General features: G+C 41.6%; 1 protein-coding gene and 1 long non-coding RNA gene across 6 annotated transcripts in view; one reads left to right on the forward strand and one right to left on the reverse strand.

Moving 5' to 3' along the window:
- Positions 1-1,300: 1,300 nt before the first annotated feature.
- On the forward strand, positions 1,301-3,967 carry LOC126061885 (uncharacterized). 4 transcript variants are annotated; one of them, XR_007513928.1, is made up of 5 exons: positions 1,301-1,442; positions 1,722-1,819; positions 1,916-1,943; positions 2,054-2,793; positions 3,720-3,967. It is a non-coding gene; the product is annotated as an uncharacterized LOC126061885 (long non-coding RNA). The 4 variants fall into 4 exon arrangements; XR_007513925.1 differs by having other exon boundaries at positions 1,722-1,943; XR_007513926.1 differs by having other exon boundaries at positions 1,722-1,943; positions 2,064-2,793.
- Positions 3,968-6,179: 2,212 nt separating this feature from the next.
- Positions 6,180-23,731, reverse strand: part of TIMD4 (T cell immunoglobulin and mucin domain containing 4) — a 76,998-nt gene continuing 59,446 nt past the window's right edge. For both annotated transcript variants that reach the window (XM_049874199.1, XM_049874198.1), the window contains 4 exons: positions 14,390-14,436; positions 10,435-10,528; positions 8,299-8,338; positions 6,180-7,383 (listed from right to left, as the gene is read on the reverse strand). In XM_049874199.1, coding sequence (XP_049730156.1) covers positions 7,299-7,383; positions 8,299-8,338; positions 10,435-10,528; positions 14,390-14,436 — 266 coding nt within the window. In that variant the 3' untranslated portion in view covers positions 6,180-7,298. The remainder of the gene's footprint in view (positions 7,384-8,298; positions 8,339-10,434; positions 10,529-14,389; positions 14,437-23,731) is intronic.

Raw genomic sequence — 23,731 nt, forward strand, 5'->3', positions numbered from 1 at the left:
TAGAGGAAGGTTTCCTGTTATATTTAGGTACAAGTTCCTTGTTCTGCAATAAAAGTTTACACTTAGCTAGTCCTCCATGCTGCTTTTGATAATCTTGGTGTCATAACTTCATTTATCCCTCTGATGTCTTCTGAACGGATTGATAGCACCACCTTGACCCTTGGACACCCCTTCTCTATCTCTTCTGTTTTCTCCATATCTCTTTCGCCAGACCAAATATAATATCTTGGTTTTTAATTACTTTAATGGGTCTCTTCCACAGTAATTGGGACATTTAGGTCATTATCTTGTCTCCTCAGAGCTTCTTGAGCAATTTTATTGATCATTTATTTTGAACAAAATCATATGGGGGTACTAGACCCACATAATCTTGTAACTTGGGCCAAACTTTATCTTGATTAATTAACAAAACTACTTTCCGGTGCAAAGTTACCCTTCCTTTAGAACAGTCGTTCACAAACTTGGCTGCATATTAGAATCTTCTGACATGCTTTTAAAAAATCTAATGCAGATCTCCCCATGCCAATTAAATCAGGACCTCAGAGGGGATCCAGGCATCAGTATTTTTTAAGTTCCCTCATTCATTCCAGTGTGCAGTCAAGTTTGAAAACCATTGCTTTAGCCCCAGATTTCTCAAACTTTAATGATGGGCACATGAACCACCCAGGGAGCTTGTTAAAATGCAGATTCTGATTCAGTTGGTCTGGGGTGAGGCCTGAGAGTCTGCATCCCTAACATGTCCCCAGGTGACATGGATGCTACTAGTCTGAGGGCCAATTTTGACTAGCAAAGGTCTAGAACCAGGTTTAGGTCCTTGCTCTATCTAGCCTTGGTTTATTGTGTAGCCCGGGACAACTCATCTTCCCTGTCTGGGCCTCAGTTTTCATCCACCACCCCCTACTCCATATGCAACACAGATGAAGCATGTATAACTGCAGAACAGGGCTTTTCAGCTCAACAGAGTGAACTCAGCTTCTATTTTGTGATCAGCCATCTTCAATGCTCCCCAGGCTCGGTCATAACAGCATTAGCGTTCATCTTCTTCAGGAACACTTCCCTTCGCTGTCCTTTGATGCTCAGAAAGCTGAGAACACACAGTGCTTTTCTTTTTTTTTTTTTAAAGACTGTAACATGTTTACAAATCTAAATGAAACTCTGTTTCCAGCCTTTCTGGTTTCAAGTGGTTTCTTCTTTCTGCTCTTACCTCCACCCAGGGAGCCCACTTCTCAACTTTCTGTTTTCTTTAGAGAGACAAAGAGTCTCCCCAGCCACCCATTGCCAGATTCCTGTTAACCTTTCATTAAGCAGGCTGACAGCTGGCTTCAGCTCCTCATGAGTTAGTTCAACACATTCCCATTTAAATGTGTCCCACCTGGCTTCATTAAGGTTCCTGCCAGGTTCTCCACTTGCAGCTTCCTCTATAAATGCAAATCAAAGTCTGGGTAAGTAATATGGGGACAAAGGAAGATGGAGCCATAAAAGGAATGGGATTAGAGGAATATCAATATACTCGGGTTGCCCTGGATCCCAGCAAACAAATCCATTTGGGTCTAACGCAGGTGAACATTTTAATGCCAAACCTATGAAGTCTTAAATTCGGATCCTTACTGTGAAGTATAGGATGGTGGTTAAGAGTGTGGGGTCCTTCAGGCCTGGTTCAAGAGCCAACGCTGCTACAGGGGGTTAGACTATATGACCTTGAGCTTGTTCTGTTTTCTCAGCTCCAAAAACAGGAATAATGCACCTGCTTTGCTGAGCTGCTGTGAGAATTCAATGAGATAACTGCCCTTGAAACACTTCTTAGAGTGCCCAGAATCTAGTAAGTGCTTATTATGAATTGGATGTTATTGTTTTATTTAGCTGAGAAAGGCCAAGGTCAAAGTTGCAGAATTAGGTTCTCTCTAAAGCCTTAAAGTTTGTGGGCCCACCATAAAACACCACAGGTAAGAGCCACGTGTTACATCAAAGTCCTTCCTTGAACAAATGGAAGAAACAGCACTGACTGCATTCTACTGCATTTCCTATGTATGTTTTGTCTCATTTAAATTTTAAGCTTCTTACAGGAATCAAGTCTGTCTCCTGGGTGGCACACAATACTTGCCAGAAAGTTGTTTGCAGATGGGTACCAATTCATCCAGATTGCCCAAAGAGGGAAAGAGAGGAACAACTACATCGACAACATACTCTGATCAAGGAATCTCTGGATAAGAATCATATGTTTATGATTTATCATTTTCTAAAACCCTTGTCCCACCCCACATCTCTCCCACACCCCCAGGTCTGTGAGTCTCAAACAGAGTGCCATGTGCTAGCCCACAGCCTTGTGTTGCTTGCCCAGGACATTATTGTAATTTAGAATTTTAGTATCTTTAAGTGGGCATACACATTCGGATTTATGACAGGCCACATCACTTCCTGTTGCCCCCCTCTTGTGTCACCTGCCTGGTCTCTGAAGTCATTGGACTTTGCCACCCCTACTTCAGGCAGAGACTAAGCGTCCTTCTTCTATTAGGTCTAGAATGTTGTGGGTGAAAAGGGCTGAAAGTCAAGAGACAGTCTCAGATCTGCATTTACAAAAGCTCTCTCTGCTGCAGCATGGAGCACAGACTGGAGAAGGAAGGAGTGAAGCTGATGATTATAGGTAGGAAGCTACTACAAGAGTCCAAACAGAAAGTCGTGCAAATTAAATGAGATCTTTGACACTGACCTTCGCTTGGATCTTTGCCTACCTGCTGCTACTGATGGAAACGCCTGACCCTTGGTCTGGCCAAGCCCACCAACACAGAGCCCTGGGTAAGGAAGAATCCTGTCTTGAAATCTCAATCTGATGTTAGAGGTCATTATGCTGCCATAGTCCTCGAACTCTAATGTGTATCAGGATCACCTGGAGGGCTCATTAAATCAAAGATCACTGGGTTCCATCCTCAGAGTTTGTGATTCAGTAGGTATGGGATGGAGACGAGAAGTTACATTTCTAACAAGTTGCAGGTGATGCTGATCCCGCTGGTCTGGAGACCACACTTTGAGAACCACTGAGCTAAAGCAGTAATTCTTAGCCCTGGCTACACATTAGAACCACTGGGGGAGTTTTTTTAAAAAAATTCAGATGTCTGGGCCACACCTCCAAACCAATTACAAAAGAATCCCTTAAAGGGTAGCGCTCAGGAGTTGGTATTGTAAAAAACTTTCCGGTTGATTGCCATGTTGACCTAAAGTTGAGAACTACTAGGCAAGAGGCTCCTGGAGACCATTGCTGGTTGCTGTCAAGTTGATTCCAACTCATGGCTTACCAGTGTAAAATGCTATGATTGCTCATTTAAATGTTTCTTAGTGTGATCAAGGAGTTTCAGAAATATACTTGGGAAATGTTTGAAGATGGTTTCTTGCAAAAAAAGAGAAAGATTCACTGAGCTAAATGTTCAGTTTAGGAGGTATTTGCTTTCTTCTTTTTCTAGTTAGACTCAAGTTGGTAGCGGCACTGCTGGTGGTAGGTGGTTTGGAAGAGGGACAGGAGTATGAGCTAAGTTAACGAAATCATGGATTAAGTTATGTCCCCCCAAAATGTGTGTATCAACTTGGTTAGGCCATGTGTGGTTGTCCTCCATCCTGTGATTGTAATTTTATGTTGAGGGGATTAGGGTGGGATTGTAACACTTCCCTGAACCAAGGTAAAAGGAGTTTCCCTGGGGTGTGGCCGGCACCACCTTTTATGTCTCAAGAAATAAAAGGAAAGTGAAGCAAGCAGAGACTGGGGGACCTCATACCACCAAGAAAGCAGCACCAGGAGCACAGTGCATCCTTTGGACACAGGGTCCCTTTGCCTGAGAAGCTCCTTGACCAGGGGAAGATTGAGGATAAGGACCTTCCTCCAGAGCCGACAGACAGAGAAAGCCCTCCCCTGGAGCCTATGCCCTGAATTTGGATGTGTAACCTACTAGAATATGAGAAAATAAATTTCTCTTTGTTAAAGCCATCCACTTGTGGTATTTCTGTTATGGAAGCACTGGATGACTAAGACACAAACCAAACCCATTGCTGTCAAGTCGATTCCAGCTCATAGTAACCCCATAGGAGAGAGTAGAACTGCCCCCATAGGGTTTCCAAGGAGTGGTGGGTGGATTCGAACTGCTGACCTTTTGGTTAGCAGCCTAAGCTCTTAACCACTGTGCCACCAGGGCTCCAAGCTAAGTTAGAATGGAGTTGATTTGTGTCCCCCAAAAGGATAAGTTGAAGTCCTCACCCCCAATACTTGCAAATGTCATCTTATTTAGGTGTAGTTAATTTAAGATGCAGTCATACTGGAGTAGGGTAGATCCTGATCCAATATAACTGGTGTCTTTATAAAAATAGAAGAGACTTATAGAGGCAGAGACACAGAGGGAAGATGCCATGTCACAACATAGGCAGAGGAATGCATGGGGCTACCAGACACTACAAGAGACAAGAAAAGTTCTTTCTCTAGGGACTTCAGAGAGAGCATGGCTCTGCCCACACCCTGAATTCAAACTTCCAGCCTCCAGAACTGCAAGATTATACATTTCTATTGTTTTTAAGCTTTGTGGTACTTTGTACAGCCACCCCTCAAAACTAGTAGGTACAGGGTGAATCACTGACTTATGAAATATTAGAACTTGATGGTACATACAAGGTCATTTAGTCCCATTTCATTTTGCAGATGAGGAAACTGAGGCCCCAAACCTGTCCCTAGACCCTTTTTGTCCCTCAGTTTCTAAAGAAATGTTTGAGTGTAGTGTACTACTCAGTATCATTTCCAGTATCTCGACGGCAACAGGTTTGGGTCTATGCTAGCATAAATGGGGCAAATCAAGTCAAAAAAGGAAACTATCCATGTGTTACTAGTTGTTTCCATCACTTAGGGCAAACCAATCACTCCACTCGGCATAGACAGAATGATCCAGAAGGAAGTGGTCTTCCAAGTACCCAGGTGAGAGGGGAATTTTTATTAACTGTGGGGTCCCTGTGAACTAGCAGTGTGAGGGATCTACCCTGTATGCCAGTAAAGTAATAAGACTGTTTTTTTTTTTTTTTTTTTTAAGTAACATCAAAAGAGTAGAAATCCAAAAGATGGTTACCTTAGATAACTGCTTATTTCGTTAAATGCTGCTATTGCCCTAAACATGCTGGGGGGCATTTCAGGGGGCTTTCTTGCAGATCTGGTTTACTTTCCATATATCTGCCCAGCCAGAGGCCTCTCTCACTCAGGCACGCATTCTTTTTATTCATTCATTCAACAACTGTTTGCTTTAATTACTTTCCCAGGACCCCTCTTGATAGTAGGTGGTATTAGTTTTGAATAAGCTTGTTATATGGAGGAGCAAATTTCCATGAGTAGCATTCAGAGAAACTTACTTGGATTGCCTTACTCTCACACCCATGCACTGCCCAGTTGAGCATCAGTGCCATTCACCACATGGTGCTCCAGAAGACTCTTAACTGTTTTCAAAAAGTAAATTCCCTAAGATCAAATTGACAATAGCAACTGGAAAGATTAGATAGGAAGCTTAGGGGGCAGTGAGTTTATGTTAATGGAGAAGGAACAACTCAGAAAATGTGGGTGAGAATAGTTGCATAACTTGAGGAATGTAATCAATGTCACTAAATTGTACACGTAGAAATTGTTGAATTGGTATATGTTCTGTGCGTATTTTCAACAACAAAATAAAATAATTTTTTAAATAAATAAAAAATTTTCAAGTCTCTAAGAATTAAGATTTGAAAAAGAGGACTCAATGCTTAGTGATCACTGAGCTTCTGTTAAGGATGAGGGTGTCATTTGGAAATGGATAAGGGTAATGGTTGAACAACATGATAAACAATGTCACAGAACTTCACAAGTGGAGATTATTAAAATGTCAAATGTTTTGTTTCACATATATTTACCACAATAAAAATATATTTTAAAAAATAAGGTTTTACAGCATGGTCACCTCTAAAGATACTCAAGCTTGAACAGAAAATGATTTAAAAAAAAACTTACGAGTTTTAGATGTGAGTCAAAACTATGCTGTGACTCTATGTTACTTTCTATACCACGAATAAAGCACAGACTCTGGGCTTCTCATACCATACCCAGAGAGGGGCTTGAATTCTGAAAGCTGGATGTGTGTCTTAGTCATCTAGTGTTGTTATAACAGAAATACCACAAGTGGATGGGTTCAACAAAGAGAAATTTATTTGTATACAGTAAAGTAGGCTAACAATCCAAATTCAGGGTGTCTGCTCCAGGCGAAGCCTTTCTCTCTCTGTCGGCCTTCTCATTAATCTTCCACCGGAATAGGAGCTTCTCCGAACAGGGATGCCAGGTCCAAAGGACTCGCTCTGCTCCCAGCACTGCTTTCTTGGTGGTATGAGGTCCCCCTCTCTGCTTGCTTCCCTTTCCTTTTAATCTCCTGAGAGGTAAAAGGTAGTGCGGGCCACACCCCAGAGAAACTGCCTTTATACTGGATCAGGGATGTGACCTGGGTTAGGGTGTTACAATCCCACCCTAATCCTCTTTAACATAAAATTACAATCACAAAATGAAGGACAACCACACAGTACTGGGAAACATGGCCTAACCAAGTTGACACATTTTGGGGAGACACAATATAATCCATGACAGTGTGCAAGGAGAGAGACCAATCATTTAAGACAAAGGCAACTAGGGAATTGAAAAACCAAACTAAACCTGTTGCCATCAAGTCGATTCTGACTCATAGTGACCCTACAGGACAAAGTAGAACTTCCCCATAGGGTTTCCAAGGAGTGCCTGGTAGATTCGAACTGCTGACCTTTTGGTTAGCAGCTGAACACTTAACCACTGAGCCAAAAGGGTTCCAGGCGTAGTGCAGGGACCAGAAATTATGTACCAGAAGCAAGGAATTTGGAGAAACGTGAGGTTTCCCTTCCAATATCTGAAGAGCTGCCAGGTAGAAGGGAGATTAGACAAGTTCTGTGTAAGCACAATGGGAGACAGATTTTATTTTAAGAATTGCTAAGTCTCAGACCTGCCCTGAGATTGAATGGACTCCCTTGGGTGTGGTAGTAAGTTCGCCATCACTGAAAGTGTTCAAGTATAGTGTGCAAGATCACATAGCCGTAACACTACAAAAGAGATTACTGTACAGGGGAGAAGAAGGTGTGATCTCTAAAGTACCTTTCACTTGTGAAACTAAGCATGACACAATCAATGAAATCATTGGGATAGGTGTGGCTTAAAAAAAAATTCTAAGGCTTATTATGATGTTTCATACATTTTTTTTTTTTTTTTATCCTCAATCCTAAGAAAAAGTAACATGTTAGAGTGTGAACACGCCATCTTCGTCTTCTGTTCCAAGTAGTACGTCGTTGAGGACATTTTTATTTCCTCCAACATTCTCCTGCCTGTAAAGAAAAAAGAGAGACTGATGCTAATGGGAAACACCAAGAACAGGGAAAAAAAAAGATGCTGCTGAATTGCAAAGCAACCAACCAAAGGCTGTTAATGCTAAAAAGGGCTTGTAGTCTATCTAGTCCAAGTTCCTTGTTTTATAGATAACTGAAGCCAGGGAAGGTAAAGGGCTTTTGTTAATCGATTATTAAAAAAAGAACTAAAAGTTTCTAAAGTAGCAGTATATAAAATAATTATCTGGATATGTTTATCAAAAGGATTTTCTAGCATGACCTCAGAAAGTCATCTCACTGGGCCTCAGTTTCCCTACGTGTTAATACTGATTTGTTAATAAATACAATGGTATCGTTGCAATTATTAAGTGAAGGGAGAGCACAAAATCATTCCTTTCCCAAATATCTATAGAATAAGGCAGATATCCAAATCCCTTTCCAGAGATTCCTCAAACCACTATTTAAAAAAAAAAAAAAAACTCCAAAGGTTTCATTGGGCAGAGGACCCAAATCATTGGAATGATGCTCTACGAATTGCTTCATCCTCCATACTGCCAGCTCTCCTCTTGGTGAACTCCAGTTTAACAACGCTCTTTTACGGGAGTCACCCAGAATCAAACAAACAACTCGAAGCACAGAATAGAGTGATGCATCACCTTCTCTTTTTTGGATGTCATACGTCTATTAATGCAACATGCCTTTGTATTTGCATTCTGAACAGACGTGACACAGTATTAACAGAGAGAAGTTAATGTGAGCTAAATCTCCACATCTTTTTCACCTGTATTGCCACACGTCTCCGACCCTGTGTTTAATCAGAACACAAGCACAAGTCATTAAATCGCTGAGTAGTGTCTAATCATCTATAACAACCTGTACAATCATTACAACAATCAATCATGCAAAATGAATTACCTTGTGTTTTTCTGCAAACAGTTGGTTTTCGTGACTTTCCCTGAAATGACAAGGTGGCAGTGTGAGCAGAGTAGCTGGGCTAGAACCTGTAAATGACAGGGGAAGCCGGAAGCTGCCTTGCAAAGAGCAATGCTGGCCCAAAGGTGAGAAGTTAAGAGATTGGTTTTGGCAGGAAAAGCCATTCCTTCTCTCAGGCCATAAGATGCTTCTGGCAAATGATTTCTCCTTACGCCCGCCCCATCCCAGGCCTGTTGGTGGTATAATAGTTAAGTGCTAAGGCTGCTAACCAAGAGGGCAGCAGTTCGAATCCGCCAGGCACTTCTTGGAAACTCTATGGGACAGTTCTATTCTGTCTCATAGGGTCACTATGAGTCAGAATCGATTCGATGGCAGGAGGTGTGGTTTTTTTTTGAAGGCCCACTCAACTACTAGCCAAAAGGTTGGTGGTTCAAATCCACCCAGAGGCACTTTGGAAAACAAGCCTGGTGACCTGCTATGGAGATCCCTGTGAAGCACACTTGGGGTCGCCATGAGTCAGAATCGACTCAGTGGCAAATAACGACAGGGCCCCAAGCAGTTCCAATTAATTACAAAGTTGTTCCGACTTTGTGGGCAATGGTGTCAAGCTGCTTTATTTTTGAGTTATTTGCTCACCCGGAATTCAGGTACGCACTTGAGTTTTAAAACACTTCTTTGTGAGACGTACTTGAAATTTTCCCAGACCATAACCTGTGTCTTTGTATGAGGACTAACAGTAGGCTTCCAGTAAGTTGCAAATCTCCCTTTCAGTATTCACCTGGGATAGGTGTCATAATATACAAGTTTGACTACTGCCGCTCAAACCGGCTGAGATGGCTACTAGTGTTAATTCCTCATTTAGTACCTTGAGGATTGCCTGGATGACGCGAAAGGTTAACACACCAGCTGCTAACAGAAAAGTCGGAGGTTCAAGTCCACCCAGAAGTGCCTCGGAAGAAAGTCCTGGTGAGCCACTTCTCAAAAATCACCCCCTGAAAACCCTGTGGGGCACAGCTCTCCTCGACAGACATGGGGTTGCTGAGTCCGAGCCGGCTCCAAGGTGACTGGGAGTGTCTTGAAACAACTTTTGTTCATGACTGTAAAACAATGTCCCCCATCTTACAATAGAGCCAGGTACCTCATGCCTACACTTGGCATGGAAATTGTAAACCCTGTTTCAAGGCTCATTTTTGCAAGGTTTCCTAAATTTGGGGAGGGAGATACTAAGTCATGGACCGGTTTGAGAATCTGACAAAACTATGGAACCTGTCCCTTGATAAATGCATATATGAACAGGCAAACACTTCTGCATACGATTTCAAAGGATTCACATTTCCCCTGGAGTCCATCTGTGAGCCCTATACTAAAAAAGCCTACTTTACAAGGACAGAGAAAACCAAGATCATTCAAGGTTTTCTTCCTCAGCCCATCCTGGCTAAATGAAGAGGCTAAGCCAGGGTTTCCTCAGCCCTAAGACAGTGATAGTAATAGTATTTTCCACATAAGACAGTAGTGAGCATGAAATGAATCAGGTACCCCAGGGGCATAGCATCAGGATGGCACAGAGTTGCTGTTAGCTGCCTTTGAGTCAACCTCCCAACCCATGGCAGGACTCTGCCTGGTCCCGCACCATCTACATGGTTGGTTGGTTACAGATCTGACTGTTGTGATCCACTGGGTTTTTATTGGTTGATTTTTGGAAGCAGATCACCAGGCCTTTCTCCAGTCCATCTTAATCTGGAAGCTCTACTGAAACCTGTTTAGCAACACAGCAAAACACAAGGCTCCAGTGACAAGCAGGAGGTGGCTGGGCATGAGATACACTGGTCAAGAATCAAACCTGGGTCTCCCACATTCAAGATGAGAATTCTACTACTGCCCCTCTTGTGGCATGGAGTAAATACCTAGTAAATAAAGCTGGTCTTTTATAAGCCATTTGTACGTTATGGAGAATGAGTTTACTTGTTGCATCCTTGACTGGGATGGGGATGATGGTAGAAATTAGACAGTTTGGGGAGGGGAGAAAGGGACAGAAAGCAGAAACAGCCCACTTCCAGGTCTGCCTGGAGTCATCATGGCTCTGCAGGGCTCCATCCCACCTGGTCCTGCCCTCCTTACCTCGCAGGAGAAAGCCCAAGAGCAACAGGAACACCACAAATCCCACACAGGGCGCAATGATCATCAGCAGGTCAGAGTTGTAGGACATTTTCATCTGGTGAGACACAGGGAAGGCTATCGGCTCACTCATTTCTGAACATCAGCATCACATGACTTTCCCATCCCAATAATACCTTCCAGTCATTTGCAACAGCAAACATTTCATCACCACTTCCCAACGTGTCTCAAAATAAAAATAAAGCCAGTCTTAAAAATCAGAAATTTTAAAAAATCTCTGAGAAATCTAAACAATTTTACCCATACCTCCCAAATTCCCTAAGTCTTAGGCATCAGGCATATGGTACTGTGGGGCTCAAGGCTCTGAAGATAAAAAATAATTGTGTTCCCAGAGACCTACATCATCCCGAGACCAGAAGAACTAGTTGGTGCCCGGCCACAATCAACGACTGCCCTGACAGGGAGCGCAACAGAGAACCCCTGAGGGAGCAGGAGATCAGTGGGATGCAGACCCCAAATTCTCACAAAAAGACCATACTTAATGGTCTGACTGAGACTAGAGGAATCCCAGTGGTCATGGTCCCCAAACCTTCTGTTGGCCCAGGACAGGAACCATTCCTGAAGACAACTCATCAGACATGAAAGGAACTGGACAGTGGGTGGGAGAGAGATGCTGATGAAGAGTGAGCTAATTATATCAAGTGGTCACTTGAGACTGTGTTGGCATCTCCTGTCTGGAGGGGGGATGGGAGGATAGAGAGAGTTGGAAGTTGGCAAAATTGTCACGAAAGGAGAGACTGGAAGGGCTAACTCATTAGGGGGAGAGCAAGTGGGAGTACGGAGTAAGGCGTATATAAACTTATATGTGACAGTCTGACTTGATTTGTAAACGTTCACTTGAAGCTCAATAAAAGTTAATAAATAAACAATTGTGTTCCAAATGTCCATCAACAAATGGATGAATAAACAAAATGTGCTACATACATACAATAGAATATTATTCAACCATAAAGAGAAATGAAGTTCTGATCCATGCTACAACATGGATGAACTTTGAAAACATGATGCTGGGTGAAATGAGGCAAACACAAAAGAACAAATACTGTATGATGCTACTTATATGAAATGGTTAACACACTCAGCTGCTAACCAAAGGTTGGAGGTTCAAGTTCACCCAGAGGCACCTCAGAAGAAAGCCTGATGATCTACTTCTGAAAAATCAGCCATTGAAAACCCCATGGAACACAGTTCTACTCTGACACACCTAGTGTCCCCAGAAGTCAGAATCCTCTCGACGGCAACTGCTCCTTCTGCTGTATGATGCCACTTACATGAAATACAATAGGCAACTGCATAGAGACAGAAGTTTATTCGTGGTCACCAGTAGCTGGGGGAAAAACCTAGTGGTGCAGTGTTTAAGAGCTAAGGCTGCTAACCAAAAGGTTGGCAGTTCGAATCCACCATGCACTCCTTGGAAACTCTGTGGGGCATTTCTACTCTGTCCTACAGGGTCTTTATAAGTCAGAGTCTGCTCAACGGCAAGGGGTTAGTAGCTAGGCGGAGGGATGATTAAGAAGTTATTGCTGAAGGGGCACTGAGTTTCTGTTTGGGGTGAAAAAATCTTTTGGAAATGGATAGGGGTGATGGTAGCACAACATGATAAATGTAATTAATGTCACAGAATTGTACACATAAAAATGGTTAAAATGACAAATGTTTTGTTATATATATCACAATAAAAAAAATTTTAAGAAAAGATTTTTAAAAACTGTGTTGTGGCAAAAAGAAACAATCTTTGATGGTTACAAGGGAGGGGAGGGGTAGGGAAGGAAAAACACCAAATAGACAATAGATAAGTGGTATCTTTGGTGAAGGGTAAGACAGTACACAACACTGGGGAAATCAGCACAACTTGACCAATGTAAGGTTATGGAAGCTCCATAGACATATCCAAACTCCCTGAGAGACTGAATTATTGGGCTGAGGGTTGGGGACTATGGACTCTGGGAACATCTAACTCAAGTGGCATAACATACTTTATAAAGAAAATGTTCTACATCCTACTTTGGTGAGTAGCATCTGGAGACTTAAAAGTTTGTGAGTACCCATCTAAGATACGCCACTGGTCTCACCCTGTCTGGTGCAAGGCAGAATGAAGAAAACCAAAGACATAAGGGAAAGATTAGTCCAAAGGACTAATGGACCACAACTACCACAGCCTCCACCAGACTGAGTCCTGCACAACTAGATGGTGCCGGGCTACCACCACTGACTGCTCTGACAGGGATCACAATAGAGGGTTCCAGACAGAGCTGGAGAAAAAATGGAGAACAAAATTCTAACTCACAAAAGAAAAAAAAAAGAGGCCAGACTTACTGGTCTAATAGAGACTGGAGAAACCCCAGGAGTATGGCCCCTGGACACACTTTTAGCTCAGTAATGAAGTCACTCCTGAGGTTCCCCCATTAGCCAAAGATTAGACAGGCCCATAAAAAAAAAGAGAGACTAAATGGGCGTACCAGCCTGGAGGCAAGGACAAGAGGCAAGAGGGGATGACGGGAAGGCTGGTAATGGGGGACCCAAGGTCGAGAAGGGGAGGGTGTTGACGTGTCATGGGATTGGCAACCAATGTCACAAAACAGTGTGTGTATTAATTGTTTAATAAGAAACTAATTTGCTCTGTAAGCCACCTCAAGCACAATAAAATAAAAATAAGAAACGCTGTGTTGTGAGCTGTGTTTTCCATAGTCTTATCTCCTTCTTGGCCACGTTCTAAATCTTTTGAACTTTCCCTAGCCCTGCATAGTTCCTTTCACCGCTGACTTGGGCTTCTAGGTAAAAACAGGCTAAAATTAAAAATGGAACACAATTTGAAATTTTCTACAGTAGTGCTTCTCAAAGAGTAGTTGGGAGTGGCCCACAAGATCAAAACAATTTTTATGAGATATTTTTTGCTATTTTCACTCACACTCTCTTGGAGATGTACAGTGGGGTTTCCCAGAGGCTATGTAAGGTGTGATGACATCATTACTTTGATGCACACAGAGTGCGTGATGCAGATACTGACTCCCTCAGCCTTCTATGAAGCCACACTTGAATGAGATTTGCAAAAATGTAAAACAATGTCATTCTTCTCATGATTTTTTTTCTATAGGGAAAAAATAGTTGTTTTTCATACAATGTGTGTTATTCATGTTAATGTGTAATGGGTTTGCTATTGTTATTTTTAAAAGAATTAATAAATTTTTCTAATGGCTCAATTTTAATTTTTAAGAGTAAAAAGTGGCCCTGACACCAAAGAGCTTGAGAAGCACTGCCCTGTAGGCAGGCATCTAGGCATCAGAATCACAGTTCTTGTAGGGGCTGCACCATCAGCCATTGCCTGGGCCACGTTCTATTTCCTGCCCATCCTGTCCTGCCTCCAACTGACAAATCACAGAGCCATTGGGACAGCAGCTAGGACAGGACAAAAGAGTGGATGTCTCTGAAAAGAGAGACGGGGAATAAGAAAGAAGGGATGGGGACATTTACTTTTCCTCTAGAGATTTCTGTGCTGCCTGAAGCTTTTACTTAAAGCAGCTTGAGTTCACTTTTTGTAATAATAAAAATAAATGAAGGTTACTATCAGAAAATAAGAGAAAAACTGGTGGCAGGTGTTGATTCAACAGGATGTCATTAATCCTGGGCCATCGAAAAGAAACACATAATGATTTTGCACATGCATGTTTTTGTACTTTGCCTTTTTCCTTTTCAAAGCACCTGCACATACAGAAGTAAAAATATCAACGTTGTTTCTGCCAAGACTGCAAGTCTACAGATTATTTGGCTATTTCTTAATAGTTGCAATGCATTTTGCCACTTGGCAGTATCTTGCACTCCCTGATCCGTCTTTGCAAACCTCTATTGTGAATTTAAGAAATTTAGGTTATATACTTCAAATACTTCTCAGACTTGTTACCTGTTCTGATTCAACTTCATTATGCACAAGAATTGCCATCTTAGACACTGAGAAGGAAAAGAGAAGAAAATGGTTATATTACTTATGGAAGAATTAAATACCATATACAGAAATTTTTTTTTTTACAGAAATAGGCATTTCAACCTCACGTGAAATTTCAGCTGATGTGTTGAATTTTTCAATCCCATCCTTTCTTTTTTACGTAATGTATTTACGCACATTTGTCTTGATAGGATTTTATCTAAGCCTTATCTGTTATACAACATCATCCCACAGAAATATCTCTATTTTATAGATGGGTAGAGTAAGGCATTGGGCCAGTGGCAGTTGGGTCTAAGTTTTCTGCAGGCCGTACCAGTGCATTCAGGATTTTCATCAGATTGTCAGTCTGTCAGTCAACAAATATTATAGAGCACTAATTAGAAGCCATGCACTTCACGAGCTGTACATGAACCTCATGCAATTTATAATTTAGTGGAGAAAATCAAACTAAAAGAAATAACTTAAATAGATGAAACAATAATATATTAAAATTGTGCAGGAAGGCAGGGCCAAGATGGCAGAGTAATCAGGAGTTTCTGGTTAACCCTCTTACAACAAAGGTCCAAAAAAAATAAGTGAAATGATTATATTTACGACAAGCTAGGTGCCCTGAGCATCAAAGGCAAAGTTAGAAAATGGACTGAATGGCAGGGGGAGGAAAAGACAGTTGAGAAGCAGAGAGGGGTTGCCAGTCCTAAGTAGCCAGGGAACCTTGAGGCTGCAGTCGGCTGGGGGTAATGTTCAGCTGCAGTTTCCTCAGGAAAAAACAGCCAGCCACACAGCCTACTCACACCCCAAGAACCGGAGAAGAATGGTGTTCTCGGCAAAAGCTAAGTCCTTGCATACATTTTACTGCTCCCCCAGCCCACGAGCTGGCTTCAGTGGCTGTCGATTTCCCTGGGCCTGAGATAGGTCCTGCTGCACACTCTGAGCCATTCTCCCAGCCTTGGATAAGGAATAAATTCACAATAGGGGAAAAGACAATCTGCCAGCTCCACTAACCTGGCGAGCTCAGGACAGAAGTGGCTCCTGTCCAGGTATAAAAGGTCCATGGACTTTGAATAACTTTCGCCCCTGTGTGAACCTGTGTGGGCCTGTCTCAGGAGAATAGGCCCTTGTCAACAGACTGCAACTGTTTCAGCTGTGCGGTGGAGAGGTGGGTGTTTGATGTTTGACACCACTTTGCCTATTAAACATGGCCCTTCACCTACCCACATCAGGGGCCTAAGGACTGGTGGCTCCACTCAGGTCACCCAGCTACCTGTGACAGGGGTCCAAGGACATATGGGACATAGCGAAAGCAGTGCTCAGGGGTCAATTTATATCAATAAATGCACACATACAGAAAGAAGAAGGGGCCAAAATCAAAGAATTATTACTACAACTTGAACAAATAGAAGGAGAACAACAAAAGAAACCTTCAGGCACCAGACAAAAGCAAACAGTAAAAATTAGAGCAGAATTAAATGAAACAGAAAACAGAAAAAAAACAGAAAGTTAACAAGACCAAAAGCTGGTTCTTTGAAAAAATTAACAAAATTGATAATCCATTGGCCAAAATGACAAAAGAAAAACAGGAGAGGAAGCAACTAACCCAAATAAGAAATGAGATGGGTGATATTACAACAGACTTAACTGAAATTAAAAGAATCATATCAAATTACTATGAAAAATTGTACTCTAACGAATTTGGAAACCTAGAAGAAATGGATGAAGTTCTACAAACACACTACCTACCTAAACTAACACAAACAGAGGTAGAACAACTAAATAAGCCCATAAAAAAAGAAAAGATTGAAAAGGTAATTTAAAAACTCCCAACAAAAAAAGCTCTGGCCTGAATGGCTTCGCTGCAGAGTTCTACCAAACTTTCAGAGAAGACTTAACACCACTACTACTAAAGGTATTTCAGAACGTAGAAAAGGACTAAATACTCCCAAACTCATCCTATGAAATCAGCATATCCCTGATACCAAAACCAGATAGACACCAAAGAAAAAAAAAAAAATTACAGACCTATATCCCTCATGAAAATAGATGCAAAAATCCTCAGCAAAACTGTAGCCAATAGAATTCAACAATATAGCAAAAAAAAAATTCACCATGACCAACTGGGATTCATACCAGGTATGCAGGGATGGTTCAACATTAAAAAAACAATTAATGTAATCCATCACATAAATAAAACAAAAGACAAGAACCACATGATCTTATCCATTGATGCAGAAAAGGCATTTGACAAAGTTCAACACCAATTCACAAAAAAAACTCTCAGCAAAGTAGGAATAGAAGGAAAATTCCTCAACATAATAAAGGGCATTTATACAAAGCCAACAGCCAACATCATCCTTAATGGAAAGAGCCTGAAAGCATTCCCTTGAGATCAGGAACCAGACAAGGATGCTCTTTATCACCACTCTTATTCAACATTGTGCTAGAGGTCCTAGCCAGAGCAATTAGGCTAGATAAAGAAATAAACAGCATCCAGATTGGTAAGGAAAAGTAAAAGTATCTCTATTTGCAGATGACATGATCTTATACAGAGAAAAACCTAAAGAATCCTCCAGAAACTACTGAAACTAATAGAAGAGTTGAGCAGAGTATCAGGATACAAGATAAATATAAAAAATCAATTTTTTTTTTTCCCTCTACACCAACAAAAAGAACATTGAAGAGGAAACCACCAAACCAATACCATTTACAGTAGTCCCCAAGAAGATAAAGTACTTAGGAATAAATCTTACTAGAGACATAAAAGACCTGTACAAAGAAAACTACAAGACTACTGCAAGAAACCAAAAGAGACCTACATAAGTGGAAAAAATACCTTACTCATGGTTAGGAAGGCTTAACATTATAAAAATGTCTATTCTACCAAAAGCAATCTATAGACAAAATGCAATTCCGATCCAAATTCCAATGACATTTTTTAATGAGTTGGAGAAACAAATCACCAACTTCATACGGAAGGGAAAGAGGCCCCGGATAAGTAAAGCATTACTGAAAAAGAAGAAGAAAGTGGGAGGCCTCACTCTACCTGATTTTAGAACCTCTTATATCGCCACAGTAGTCAAAACAGCCTGGTGCTGGTACAACAATGGATACATAGACCAATGGAACAGAATCGAGAATCCAGACATAAATCCATCCACATACGAACAGCTGATATTTGACTAAGACCCAAAATTTGTTAAACGGGGGAAAGATAGTCTTTTTAAAAAATGGTGCTGGCATAACTGGATATCCATCTGCAAAAAAAATGAAACAAGACCCATATCTCACTCCATGCACAAAAACGAGCTCAAAATGGATCAAAGACCTAAATATAAAATCTAAAACAATAAAGATAATGGAAGAAAAAACAGGGACAATGCTAGGAGCCCTAATACATGGCATAAACAGTATACAAAACATTATTAAGAATGCAGAAGAAAAACTAGATAACTGGCAGCTCCTAAAAATCAAGCACCTATGCTCATCCAAAGACTTCGCTAAAAGAGTAAAAAGATTACCTACAGGCTGGGAAAAAGTTTTTAGCTCTGACATTTCTGGTCAGCGCCTGATCTCTAAAATCTACACGATAGTGCAAAAACTCAGCTACAAAAAGACAAATAACCCAATTAAAAAATGGGCAAAGGATATGAAAACGCACTTCACTTAAGAAGATATTCAGGTAGCTAACAGATACATGAGAAAATGCTCACAATCATTAACCATCAGAGAAATGCAAATCAAACTACAAGAAGATTCCATCTCACTCCAACAAGGCTGGCATTAATCCAAAAAACATGAAATAATAAATGGTGGAGAAGTTGTGGAGAGACTAGAACACTTACACACTGCTGGTGGGAGTGTAAAATGGTACAACCACTTTGGAAATTGATTTGGTGCTTCCTTAAAAAGCTAGAAATAGAACTACCATATGATCCAGCAATCCCACTTCTTGGAATATATCCTAGAGAAATAAAAGCCTTTACACGAACAGATATATGCACACCCATGTTCATTGTAACATTGTTTACAATAGCAAAAGTTGGAAGTAACCAAGGTGCCTATCAATGGATGAATGGATAAATTATGGTATATTCATACAATGGAATACTACACATCGATAAAGAACAAGGACGAATCTGTGAAACATTTCAAAACATGGAGGAATCTAGAAAGCATTATGCTGAGTAAAATGGTCAGTTGCAAAAGGATAAATACTGTATGAGACCACAATTATAAGAACTCGAAAAATAGTTTAAACAGAGAAGAAAATATTCTTTAATGGTTACGAGAACAGGGAGGGAGGGAGGGCAAGGGGTTTTCACTAATTAAAACCAAAAAACTAAACCCAGTGCCATCGAGTTGATTCCGACTCATAGCGACCCTACAGGACAGAGTAGAACTGCTCCATAGAGTTTCCAAGGAGTGCCTGGCAGATTTGAACTGCCAACCCTTTGGTTAGCAGCCATAGCACTTAACCACTATGCCACCAGGGTTTCCAATTAGATAATAGATAAGTTTTATTTTAGGTGAAGGGAAAGACAACACACAATACAGGAGAGGTCAGCACAACTGGACTAAACCAAAAGCAAAGGAGTTTCTTGAATAAACCAACTGCTTCAAAGGCCAGCGTAGCAGGGGTGGGGGTTTTGAGACCATGGTTTCAGGGGACATCTAAGTCATTTGGCGTAATAAAATCTGTTAAGAAAATATTCTGCATCCCACTTTGAAGAGTGGCATCTGGGGTCTTAAAAGCTAGTAAGTGGCCATCTAAGATGCATCAATTGGTCTCAACCCACCTGGAACAAAGGAAAATGAACAACACCAAAGACACAAGGTAATTATGAGCCCAGGAGACAGAAAGGGCCACATAAACCAGAGACTACATCAGCCTGAGACCAGAAGAACTAGATGGTGCCCGGCTATAACCAATGACTGCCCTGACACGGAACACAACAGAGAGCCCCTGAGGGAGCAGGAGAGCAGTAGGATGCAGACCCCAAATTCTTGTAGAAAGACCAGACTTAATGATCTGACTGAGGCAAGAAGGACCCCAGAGGTCATCGTCCCAGGCCTTCTGTTAGCCCAAGACAGAAACCATTCCCAAAGCCAACTCTTCAGAGAGGAATTCGGCTGTACTATGGGATAGAAAATAATACTGGTGAAGACTGAGCTTCTTGGATCAAGTAGACACATGAGACTGTGGTAGCATCTCCTGTCCGGAAGGGAGATGAGAGGGCAGAGGGGGTCAGAAGCTGGCCGAATGGACACGAAACTAGAGAGTGGAGTGAAGGAATATTCTGTCTCATTGGAGGGAGAGCGACTAGGAGTATAAAGCAAGGTGTATATAAGCTTTTGTATGAGAGACTGACTTGGCTTGTAAACTTTCACTTAAAGCACAATAAAAATCTAAAAAATTTATTTTTGCAAAAAGATGAGGAAAAATAGTACAGTATGTTCTAGGGGCATCTAGAGGGTGTCTGACCTGTTCTGGAAGGTCAAGAAAAACTTCCTTGAGAATGTGAAGTTGAAGCTGGAACATGGAGTTATGTATTCCTAGCCAATAGCTGAATTCAACAAGGGAGTCACTCTGAGAATCCACCAAGTGCTAAGCACAGGTGGTTGTGCAAATGGTTAACACACTTAGCTGCTAATCAAAAGGTGAGAGGTTCATGTTGACTCAGAGAAGACTCAGAAGAAAGACCTGACAATCTACTTCCAAAAAACCAGCCGTTGAAAACGCTATGGAACACAGTTGTACTCTGACACGCATGGTGTCCCAAGGAGTCAGAACTGGTTCCACGGCAACTGCTGCTGCTCCTGCTACGAACACTGTTCTGGGTGCTGAGAACACTGAGATGACTATGGCATGGCCCCTTCCCTCAATACACAAGGACAGGGAGAACAAAAGATGATTTCAGCCCAACCAGCCCAGTGTATTCCGTGTATTGACACCATGTGCAGGCTGCTGAGGTGCGGGGGGCAGGAAGGCACTTAAACCAAGTTCAGTGAAAGCTTCATTAGAATTAAGCTCCCTGAGGATGGTGTCTGTATCTGTGTGTTCCACACTGGGACCAACACTGCCTGACACATGCTTGTTGTTGTTAGGTGCTGTCAATATCATCTCAATTCATAGTAACCCCATGTGATAGAGTAGAACCGCCCCATAGGGTTTTCTAGGTTGTAATCTTAGTGGGAGCAGATGGCCAGATCTTTCCCCTATGGAGCCACTGAGTGGGTTCAAACTGCTAACCTTTCAGTTAGCAGCCAAGTATTTAACCACTGCACCACCAGGTGTCCTTGGCACGTACTTGATGCTCCGTAAATATCTGTTGAATGAATAACACTGGGGCTGAGTTAAGGTTGTATAAGAAGTAGGCAATGAGAGGTGAAAACAGCATTCCAGGTAGACAGAACAACATCAGTAAAACTACGGAAGTAGAATGTGGTGCACACAGCAAATGGTAAGCAGCTCTTCAGGTATAAAATGAGGGGTGGACAGTGGTGGGACAGATACAGAGGGGTAGATGAGAACCCAGAGGGCCTTGTGTTTCCTCCTGGTAAAATCTCCATTTGATTCTGTAGGCAAGGGGAAACAATAGGAACATTTTCAGCATTACATGATTCAGTTAGGAAGAGAAGGGAGCAGCCAGAATGAGAGGTATCACCTGGGTCCAGATCTGGAATTCAGAGCTAGTAGAAATGAAGTTACAGGGACAGATTTCCAAAGTTCTGAGGAGGAAGATCAGTGAGATAAAGATGGTGACTGTGGGGGTGAGAGAGAAGCTTCTTAGGTAACTCCCGGGTTTCTGCCTGTGACACTGGGCCTTTGCCTGAGCTGTCCCCTGATGTTAGAGGGTAGGAACAGAGCAGTAGTGTAAATCTGGGGGAGAAAGGTGATAAGCTCTGATTTAGAGTCATTGTGCGTTTAAGGCTCCCGTGTGACACATACAAATACTCTTTGCTTAACAAGTGGTGGATATATTTAAATCTGAATCAAACTTGAAAAAAAGCCAGAGTTGGAAGTACTGATTTGGGAGTCATCAGTATCCAAAAAAAGAAAAAAAACAAACCCATTGCCGTCGAATCAATTCCAACTCATAGCAACTCTATAGGACAGAGTAGAACTGCCCCATAGAGTTTCCAAGGAACAAGCAGCTGTTGGATTCGAAATGCTGACCTCTTGGTTAGCAGCTGAGCTCTTAGCCAGTATGCAGCGAGAAGAACAAAAATTCTGGAAACACCGGCACCAAAATATTGGGCAGAGGAGGCCGAGGAGAAAGGGGCAGGAGAAACAGTCAGAAAGATCAGAAGTGAGAAGAGTATTACAGAATCCAAGGCAGAAAAAAAACTACCCAGAAAAAATTTCACAGTTGCTTACAAAGTCATATGTAAAATAAAACATTAAAATAGAAACAGACTGTAAAAACCACATATATAGAGGGGCTGAATATAAAAAATATCTAGGCTAATAATTTGTGTAACTAATCATTAAGTTTCCCCGAGCTTCCTCGAACTCAAGGCAAAAGGAGCATCTGACAGGTTTTGTAAGGCTCATAATCTAGTAGAAGAGAGTTTATTTGTTCATTAGGAAAATTGACTTGTTGAATGCCTAGAAGCATACAGCTCCAAGGGGAAAATTCAGCACGTTTTCATATCCTACAACCAGGTTACTGGGGTTGTTTTCTCTCTGCTATTACGGCACTAGTTTTTTTTTTTTTTTATCCCCTAGAGCTGGAAATTGCAGGTAAGAATTCAAAACTCTTACCCCTGTTCTGTCAAAACCCTGTCTTACTATAATCATTTGTGATGCATAAGCCTGAAATTGAAACCATCAAAAAGAAAAGTCAGCCTGGGTCAGTTTTATCAGAGCTAATCTATATTTTAAATTGGAATTGTCTAATGGGAGAGACATTTTGCAAACACAAACACTGCTGCATGATCTCAAACAGCGCCTTTCTCTTCTTCTTCTGAAAATGCCAAAAGCCTGAGGAGGAAGCACTCCGAGGGCTACAGTGTTGTGAACAAAACAGCAACAGGAAATACCAGTTGATGGTGATCATTCTTCCTTGTGAAAAGCAGCATTGCCAATGGGAAGGGGGTGAGGCTAGGGGTGACAGGGCAAGACGACTGGTTCTCTGTGCTCCCCTGGCCCTTAGATTCTCAAGGTCCTGAGTTCTGGCACATGTACAGCTGGGCAAAGGCAGAGGCCTCTCAGAACTTTCGAGTAAAACAATTTTGCAAGGCTAAGTGTGCAACTACTAGTCAAAAGATTGGCTGTTCTAACCTACCCAGAGTAACCTCAGAAGACAGGCCCCATGATCTGCTTCCAAAAGGTCACAGCCTTGAAAACCCTATGGAGCACAGTTCTACTCTGACACCCATGGGATCGCCATGAATAGGAATTGGCTTGACGGTAGCTAACGACAACAACACAACATGAAAAAGAGGAAAGTGGCCTTTGATGAAAGTAATCAACCTTAGATGGAGTCAGGAAATGGGTACTAAGCACAGGTAAGAAAACGAAGTCAAGTCAGAAGGTCAAATACTGAAAAGGGTATTAATCCAATGTCATATTATTGTTAAAATGAACATTTTCAACATACTCAGCCCATCTCATTTTTTTAAAATTGTGCTTTAAGTGAAAGTTTACAGCTCAAGTTAGTTTCTCATACAAAAATTTATACATACATTGTTATATGACTCTAGTTGCTATCCCTATAATATGTCAGCACACGCCTCCATTCTACCCCAGATTTCTCGTGTTCATTCAACCAGCTCCTGTCCCTTTCTGCCTTCCCATCTCACCTCTGGATAGAAGCTGCCCATTTAGTCTTATGTGTCTACTTCAACTAAGAAGCACACTCTTCATGAGTATCATTTTATGTCTTATAGACCAGTCTAATCTTTTTCTCTTCAGTATGGATTACACCTCAACATAAAGGAAACAAAAATCCTCACAAATGGACCAATGAGCAACATCATGATAAATGGAGAAAAGATTGAAGTTGTCAAGGATTTCAATTTACTTGGATCCACAATCAACAGCCATGGAAGCGGAAGTCAAGAAGTCAAACAACACATTCCATTGGGCAAATCTGCTGCAAAGGACCTCTTTAAAGTATTGAAAAACAAGTGTCACCTTGAAGGCTAAGGTGCGCCTGACCCAAGCTGTGGTACTTTCAATCACATCATATGCATGTGAAAGCTGGACAATGAATAAGGAAGACCAAAGAAGAACTGATGCCTTTGAATTGTGGTGTTGGAGAAGAATATTGAATATACCATGAACTGCCAAAAGAACAAACA

The sequence above is a fragment of the Elephas maximus genome, chromosome 2 (genome assembly GCF_024166365.1).
Source record: "Elephas maximus indicus isolate mEleMax1 chromosome 2, mEleMax1 primary haplotype, whole genome shotgun sequence".
NCBI classification, from domain to species: domain Eukaryota; kingdom Metazoa; phylum Chordata; class Mammalia; order Proboscidea; family Elephantidae; genus Elephas; species Elephas maximus.